The sequence below is a fragment of the Suricata suricatta genome, chromosome 12 (genome assembly GCF_006229205.1).
Source record: "Suricata suricatta isolate VVHF042 chromosome 12, meerkat_22Aug2017_6uvM2_HiC, whole genome shotgun sequence".
Taxonomy (NCBI): Eukaryota; Metazoa; Chordata; class Mammalia; order Carnivora; family Herpestidae; genus Suricata; species Suricata suricatta.
The window spans coordinates 81165268-81174049 of NC_043711.1; the positions used below are offsets into that span (position 1 = coordinate 81165268).

Genomic DNA, 8782 nt, shown 5'->3' on the forward strand with positions numbered 1-8782 from the left:
AGGCGGCCTCTGTTCCGAAGGAGGCCACAGGAAGCTGCCCGGCTGGCCCTGGAGGGCAGTGGGGGCCAGGGAAGAGGCCAGGTGGCTCCTCAGCCGGGCCACTTCTCATCACAAGGGCCTGGGAACCCACAGGGGACACAAGGTGGCAGGCAGGAACCCTGTCCTATAGCCTCATATTGGGCTGCAGAAGCCTAACTCTTGCTTTCACTGCGGGGCAGCTGAGCTCTTCCAGGTCAGGCAACTGTTAGCCTTCCCAGACCTGAGTGGCGGTAACTGGGACAGCCATATCCCGCCAAGCAAGCAGGCAGGACGGCTGCTGGCTGCTGCCCTGGAGAGCTCCATCCGTTTACCTCTGGGAGGCCTTGTTCTCCCTGCAGCCCGGGGCTGGGGTACTGGTGGAGATGCCAAGAACACCAAGGGCAGCTGTCAGCCTGGGCCACTCCCCAGGCCCCGGCCCAGACTCCTAGGCCCCTGCAGGCAGGCACGGCCCCTCCCCCACTGGCCCCCAGGAGACACTCACCATCCTCTTGGCTGTGGAGGTTCTGAGGGCTTCGCATCCTCTCGTCCTGGCTGGGACTCAGGCTGGAGGCCAGGTGTGGGTCAGCTGACATCCATGTGGAGTCGTTCATATCAAAATCTTCACTGCTCACAGAAGTTTCATCCTGATCGGGGACAAAGAAGGTGGATGTTTCAACAGGGACAGGCTCTGTGCGGCCCCAAGGCAGCATTCTGGGTGAACCCCAGGGCCAGTGGGCATTGGAAGCCCCCAAACCTGGCCCCCATGCAAGTGGTTCAGGCTCTGGTTCCTGTCGGAAGCCAGGGCTGCGGGCCGGCGCTGTCTGTAATTGAGACAATTATGAGGTCTCGCATCCTGTAGGGCGGATAGCAGGGCCTGGCTCTTACCCTCATGAGCCAAGGTTGAAGGAGCGCTGTAAACAAGGGCCACCGCTCCCCACTCAGCAGCCCTGGGAGGGCTCACCCTGCTTAGGGACAGGCAGCCGAAAGTGGGTAGCAAGACATGCGGACACTGGCGAGGCCAAGCTGACCGCCCCCACTAGGGCTGCTGTCCGACTGGGCTCCGTGGAGCATGCATGGAATTCCTTTCTCCCACTCCCCCAGCCCAGAGGACATTTCTGTCTTCCTCCTTCCTAACCTTTGCTGTGCTTCAAAGATAGGCTCTTGGGCAGCTTCCAGGGCTGGAAAGGCCAGCCCCCGGAGTGCAGAGAAGGAAGGGGGTGGGGCAGGCAGGGAGGGCTCCGATCAGACTGCAAAGGGGGTTTGGCTCCAGGGCCTGGGGGGCCCGGCAGGGCCTTCCAAACAGCCGGAGGGCCTGCTGGAGAGGACCACGCCTGCCTCCTCTCCCCCAGCTGGCTTCCGTGAGCCCCTGGCCAGGCATCTGGGAACCCCCAGGGCGGGGCCCCTTCAATCCAGCCCTCCAGTGGGAAGGGACCCCACCTCCTTCTGGCTCAGCCTCTTTCAGGAGCAGCAAGCAACTGTGTTTGGGAGCTGGCTATAAAATGCAAGAAAGATGACCCAGCAGCTCCCCCACTCAAGCTGGCTTTGCCCCCTCCCCTCTACCCTCTAGCAGGATACAATGGCATCTGTAGGCGCCCGGTAAGGACCTCTGGCAGAGCCCCCCCCCCCCAAAAAGCCTCCTCTCCAGGGCCCCCTCACAAATGACTCTTTTATAATGAGCAAACACACTTTGGTTCGAACTTTTTTCGGAGGCTGTCCCTGAGGCAGACACATCTGTTCTCCAAGTGCTAGGGAACCAGTGTGGATTATCCACCCCTCCCCCCACGACGCTGGGCTGGCAGGGAGTTTCCTGGAATTTACAGCTTCTGTGCAGCCCGTGTGTACCCTCTGCAGCCAAATGCACCACACCAGCTCTGCCCAGCTCAGGGGTCCCCACGAGGCACACCCAGAGCCTCAGGGAACAGAGCCCAGGTGTCCCATGCCTTCTTCCCCTCCCGCCCACCCCCACACTTCCACTCGTCCCGCCGGCCGCCCTGCTCCTAGCGCAGGAGCACATCCACCCAGTCTTCCTTGGTGAAAACCTGCTCACTCACATTCATGCAGACTATGTTCTCACACCCGAGGGGCACACATTCAGAAGGCTGTCTCTGCACAAAAGGCACAAAGGGACAACAAACTCTTCCCTGCGCTCCCAGGATGGAACCTGAGGGTGAGAGGGGTGGCTGGCGGGACAGAAGACCCTTGGAGGTGCAGGGCCAGAGGCAGGCGTGTCCTCACTTGGGCTGCTTGCTCCTTGCTGGCTGCCCAGGGCATGCCGTGCTCAGGGCCTGACCTGAGGGAGGAAGGCCTTTCCTGGCTCTTGGGTGTTCTTGAAACACCCATGGTTTATAAGACTGAATCTATTAACATCCGGAAGCACCACCTACTCAAAATGCTTCATGCAGTCATTCACCAAGCATTTACTGAGCACCTACTATGAGCCAAGCACTGTCTGGGTGCTGTGGAGCAGTGGACAAGACAGAGCCCCGGTTCTCTGGCACTCACTGTCCAGCAGGGAGGACAGGGACAATCAGCAGAAAAACACCCAAAGCCTGCGATGAGGTGGGCTGTGGAGCAGAACGTAGCAGAGCAGGCGGGAGAGGGGCCTGCGCGGCCGCGTTTGTCAAGTAGCCAAGGAGGGCCTTGCTGGTTAGGAAACATCTGAGAGGAAGCCGCAGGAAGTGAGGAAGGTTACCATGCCGAGGTCTACACAGGGAGCCTTCCAGGCACCAGGACATGTGGGTGGGTCCAAGGAGCAGCCAGGAGGCCACTGTGGCCAGAGGGGTAGGCCAGGGGTGGTGGCGCCACACGGGAGTGTCCCCACACTGGAGTGTCCCCTCCCAAGGTGCGCATAAGTCTGGGCGCGGCTGTCCGCAGCCGGTCCACAGAACACACAGGGTTCTCACCCAGGAGCGGGGAGAAGTCAGAACCCCTGGGTGCAGCACTCAAGGTGCCCACACTCCACCCTCACTCCACTAAGTTTAAAACATGAACAGATGCCAACGTTCACTAGGTGCCAAGTGCTCCCCTTGGATCGACTCATTTCAGCCTCCCCACAGGCCCACCTGTGGGCCTAATGAAGGTAGGTACACTTATCGGCCCCATTCTATAGATGAGAAACTGAGGCTCCAAGTGGTGAAGGCAACTGCCGGAGGTCACAAGCTTACAAGTGGCGGAGCCAGATGTGCACAATCCTGAAGGCCCAGACACGCCCTTCTGCCTGCCTTGGCCAGCTGCCCCCTCAGCGGGACACCCACCGTTCTGTGGCGCCCCGCAGTGCAAGTTCTGAACACGTGCCTGTCTTGCCCACCAACTCTGGCTTAGTCTCCATCACTCGTTCTTCTTACGCAATCTGTCTGTGCCAGCAGCCCCCACAGTCAGGCACATGCCCCTCAGCTGTGGCACGTCGGCACACTGTGGGGCTCTGCCCTCAGTTTCCCCAGAGAACCTTACGTCCTTCCAAAGGGGGGACAGGCTGTGTGTTTCCCGGACCCCCCACAAGGCCTGTGAGACACAGTGAACGGGCTGAACTACCGGGCAGGATCCTGGTGTTTGAGGAGGATGTGGCGTTAGCTCAGCAGTGCCGGCCTGGGTCCCACCACACACAGTTCTTGAACGGAGACCACGTGAAGCCTGGATCGTGGCCGGGAGGGCCGAGGCAGCGCACCGTCCTACAACGTCTCCCTGCTGATGCCGGCCACCCCACGAAGAGCGTAGGATTTCTCTGACTCAGATCGCTTAACTGTCTACCAAAATGACCTCCTCCACCCTGCCCTGTCCTGCCAAGTTCAATTGGGAAGAGATGAGCTAGACTTTACATTGCTGCCGGCAATCACCTGATAGCGAACACCCAGGGGGCTCTGGGGCAAGGGTTTCATGAGCTTTCCCTTCCGCGGCCCCATAAAAAAAAAGCAGGCACCGAGTCAGGCCTATCTCACTCAGGATGCCGGACCTGCCCGGGGAGATGTGCCCCAGCTGCCCACAGGCACCACCGCTAGCAGCAGAGCGGGGTCTGAACCCAGGCAGCCAGCACCCGGAGCCCACATCACAGAGCCGCCACACCACTTCCTCCCTCCAACTGAAAGAGCCAGACTCCTTAACGACAGAGTGTCTCAGGATGAGACCCAAAGGAAACTCATGGGAGATGGAGCTATATTTACACACACTCCCACACGCGCACTCTCTCTTCAATGAGTCGACACACATTTTCTGAACATCTACTACGTGCTGGTGTTGTGCCGGGGGCAAAGACAACGAAGGCTCCTTTCCTTCAGGACCTGGTCATCTAGGGACAGACACCAGCCAAAGATTCTGCCCCATGTGCCAGTGCCAGCGAGAAAGGGGCTGCGGACCGCCCCCCCCCCCCACATCACTGGCGAACTGCTGAGCTCCCAAGAGTCCTCTCACAGCTCGCTGCGCCAGCCCCGGCTCTGAAGGCCGTGGTTCTGTGTAAGGTGCTTGCACTGCTGCTGTAGCCGCTTTGTAGGACAAACCAGGCAGAGTCAACCCGGCAGAAACACAGACGGCGACCCCTTTGCCGGCTGGCTGCCCCCAAGCAGCCCCCAGCTGCAAAGGGAGGCTGTGACCTCGCCCCCGGCCCGGAGCCAAGGCCCAGAGCAGGCTAATCACACAGGCAGTCGTGGCACACACGGCTCAGAGCCCGTCCACGACCGTGCGGGGCGGGCAGTGCACTCCAGTCCCCAGGGATCGGCAGGAGGCGGCCAGCGTGGCCCTCTGAGTGGCAGGTTGTTGGGCCTGTGCGTTGACCTAGGGTGCTCTCCCTGCTCACCCAGAGGTCACGAGTCAGGCACCTCTTGCTTTTCCCTTCTGAACTCTCAAGGGAATTTGATCTACAAATTTCTCTCTTTCTGTAAACAAACTTCAACGAAATCTTCATTAGAGAATAAAAGAGTGTATGTATACAGTCTTTCTGGGCCACCTCTCCCCAGACCCCATGAGAGTGACCAGACAGCTGCACCCCCATCTCCTGGCTCCTCTTACCTCTGACCTCAGACACCTTGAAGCCTACAGCCTTGCCACCTGTTGATAAAAGCCTGTCATTCAGCACCAAAGGGCCTGAGCCACTGTGGGTCTCAAGGCGATGGCGTCGCTGCCTTTCTTAAGGGGGAACTTCAGAATGTGTGGGGAGCAAGCGAGCAGCACCCAGTGGCCCCTAGGACACACCCCAATCCCGGAGCCCTGACTCTGGGGCAGAAAGAGAGGAACTAGACCAAACCCTCCCTGCTCTTATCTGCAGTCCAAAATTCATGGGCAGGTTCAGTTTCTCTCCACCCAGGTTCTGAGGCCCTTCCTCCTCTGCAGGCAAACTAGCACCAGCCCCTGCCCGGCCTAGGAGGAGGAGAAAACGGGAGAGCAGAGGGGAAATGGTGGAAACGCGCCTGTATCCATGGCGGGTAACTAGGAGCAGGTGCTATCAGTAACCTGATTATTTTACAACTGGGGTCAATTTCTTGGGAACTAGGTTCCTGGTGCCTCTGAAGCTGAGCCATTTGCATCCTCCAGGACAGGGATCCTGGGGCGTGCCTCACACAACATTTTCCAGGCCTTTCCTCTCAGCTGTAACTCTATCTCTACCACTTGCTTTGAGAAAAAAAAAAAAAGGAGGAGGATTTGTTGAGAATTTAGTGCAATTGTAAGCCATAAGCCCTGACCAGGAGCCTTGGGTGTACGTTTCAGAGAAGGGGAGGGAGGAAGGGCAGCAGAGATGTGCCAGAGGTGTTTCTGGGCCAGGCAGGAGACAGACCCCTCTGTCTAGCCCTCACAGTCTGTTTGCTCTGACTCCTGCCAGAAAGGTCGCCAGGCTGGGACAGCTGCCCCAGGACTAGCTCTACCCCAAGCAGGCAGGCACCAAGACGTAGAAAGTGAGCCCCTCCTTCTGCAGCACCTGCAGGCTCCTTCTGGGCCCTGGAATTCTTCAGTAAGAGGCAACTCTTCCCCTTGTCTCCATGTCAGCGAGCATTACACACACAGCCTTCTGAGCATGCCAAGAAGGTACTGAACCGCATTTGACCCCAACTTAACCCCTTCAGTTCATCAGATGGCTTATTAATGGAAGACGAAAACCCCCCAGGATTGGAAGTAGTGAAGGGATTACACAGATGAAATCTTAGGGTGGTCTGAGCTGCAGCTCCTGGGAGCTGTGGGGTCCCAAGGCTGCCGCTTCACACTCCACGCAGAGCCCACCTGGCCACCAGGGGAGGAGGCCAGCCTCCCGGGGACACTCCCTGCACAATTCCACTCCTTTCTGCTAACATACCTCCTCTGCTGACTAGTCCTGTGAGCTCAAGCCCTTCCGGGAACCATGAAGTGGGGAGGGCTGAGGCAGCCAATCCCCTATCACCTTTCAGGTGCTCTCGCACTCAGGGTCCGCACGGGGTCCATCAGAAACATACATACAGAGGGAGATGCTCTGTTGTCCTTGCTGTCACTAACGCCTGAATGCTGGGAGTGAGCATTTTTAACACCTTCCTGCTAGTGTGTCGAGTGTAAAACGGGCTTTTGTTTCCTAGGCAAAGGCAACTGGCTGTTTTCCCAGCACTCCTCACCACGAGGGCCTCACGGACACCCCAGGCCCTGGCATTAACAGGGGTCTCTGTAAGAGGATGGCTGGAGAGAAGAGTTGCAGCAGAAGGGGTGGGGGGTGGGGTTCTTCCACCCAAAGGCAGGGCTGGAGAGGAACCACTCATGCTAACCCCCTGCAGGAGTTCCTTCCAAGAAAAGAACCCAGGCAAGACAAAAAAGTTCTTGAGAAACTCAGGGCAGCCCAGCTCCACATGGCCCCAGGGTGGCCAAGGCCACAGAAGTTTCCCCAAATCTGCCTCCCCAGCTGGGAGGAAAGTTCTGGGGTGTTTTCCCGGAAGGTGCTGAATGGGGTCATGTCACATAGCCCAGGGGAAGTGGGTGTGGGAGGTGCTTTCTTAAAACCTACTCCATAAAACAAGCCCAGCTTGAGATGGATTAGACAGGAGCTTGATATTATTTAAAGACACATTTAGGCCCTAATGGGTTTCCAATGAAGGGGTAATTTACTACATAAGGGCTAAGCTATCCCTGAGACCTGGGCCATATAGGGGTCTCTCCCCCAGCCCAGAAGCAGGGGGCCAGGCACCCCTACTCCCACCACACAGAGGGTTCTCCCCTGAGGAGTTGTGAGAGCCCCAGAACACCTCTCCCCACACCCCCACCTGGTAGGCTGGGGGCCCCAGGCTGGGGTTTCCAGCTGATTCTGGGATAAGTAGGGCTTTATCTCAAGGGAGAATCTATTTCAAGCCACAATCCTTCTCAGAAAGAGGAGGAAATCACAGAGTCCAAACACCATTTCAGGTGAAATCAGGAGGTTATTAATCTCCCCTCAGAGCAGACAGAAAGAAAAATCAATGTTTTAGAGGGGGGGAAAAGGTTCCATTTGAATTAATGGGTTTGTGGCTTCTCCATTGATCTGCGCCTCTTCACACTTTCTTTTTGTGCTTTTGTGCTCTTGGGGAGGGGGAAGGGAGAAGGGAATGGGGAGGAGGGGGGTGGGCCTCCCGGTATGGAAAAGGACGGTCTAACCTTAACCTTTCTCCAGGAATAATGCTAATTAGCCAGGCTTAATGAGAACTTCCCCCAGGAAGCGAGGCCCAGTAGGGGCGACCGGACTCGGGCAAACGCAGCTCCAGGTGGGAGCAGGGAGAGGGAGTCACTTCTGAACTCCAGCAGCTGGAATAAGAACTGTGGACTGCACACCCCCACCCTGCGCCCCGAGAAGTGTCCGGCCCGGGAGGGCTAGGTGGAAAGCGGAGAGCGGCCGGCGGAGGCGTAAATCCAACTTACCGCGGGCGCGCGCCCTCACTCCGGCCGGCGGCCCCCACCCCGTGTGTTCCCTTCATTAAGGAAAGCCTCTTGGCCCGGGGCCACCGACGCCCCCGGCTTCCGCTCCGACGGTACACCTGAGCAGGGCACCCGGTCCCCTCCGGGGAGGGACAGGGGCCCGCCGAAGTAGGCTCAACTCTGCAAACCTCAACTCCCCGCGCCGAGGCGGGGAGCCCCTCCCTGCCACTCTACGCTTCCCTTCCTCATATCCCCAAAGAGTCCACTTCCCTTCTCGCGGCGACCGCGGTGGAGGCAACCCGAGCCCGGCCCCCACCCCGCCGCCTGCGAACGCCTTCCTCCCCGGGACGCGGTGCCGAGCCCGCTGCAAACGGTGTGGCCGCCGCACAATACCGCGGCGCGGCGCAGCGCACACAATCACCGCCCCCCAGGACCGGCGGCGCGCACGGCCCCGGAGTGGGGTGCGCCTGGCGGCCCCCAGGCACTTGCCGCGAGACACACCTCTCAGGCACCCCAAAACCCCTAGAGTGCACCTCCCCTGCCCGCCTCCCCCACTCGGTCACACTCACCCGCCCCCCGCTCCAGCCCACTCCGCCCAGGGCGCAGCCGCTTCCCTGCGCCCCCCTCCTCAGCCCCGGCGCAGGAAGCTCCCCCGCGTCTCCCTCCCCAGAACCCCCCAGCTCCCCCACCCCCTTAACCGCAGCTCTACGGCCGGCGGCATCGGCGGGAGAAGGGGGGCGGCGACCGGGGGCCCGGAAACGACCCGATCCCGAGGATCCGGGCCGGACTCCGTACCTGGGCGGGAGGCGAGGCGGAGACCGGCGGTCGGGCTCGGCGAGTAAGCGGGGCGGGCGGCAGTGACAGCCCCACAGCTCCAGCTGCTGCTGCTGCTGCTGCCGCCGCGGCCGCCCGGGGAGAGGGGCTGGCACCGCCGCGG

The 8782-nt window shown here is 59.8% G+C and overlaps 1 protein-coding gene across 4 annotated transcripts in view; it reads right to left on the minus strand.

Annotated features, from left to right (window-relative positions):
- The window catches only part of NOL4L (nucleolar protein 4 like), an 84830-nt gene that overhangs the window by 27122 nt on the left and 48926 nt on the right, over window positions 1-8782 (minus strand). For 2 of the 4 annotated variants that reach the window (XM_029915992.1, XM_029915991.1), the window contains exon 5: window positions 521-662. In XM_029915992.1, coding sequence (XP_029771852.1) covers window positions 521-662 — 142 coding nt within the window. Of the gene's footprint in view, window positions 1-520; window positions 663-7848; window positions 8002-8640; window positions 8777-8782 lie in introns of those variants that run through there. The other 2 variants (XM_029915993.1, XM_029915994.1) reach the window with 2 other exon arrangements.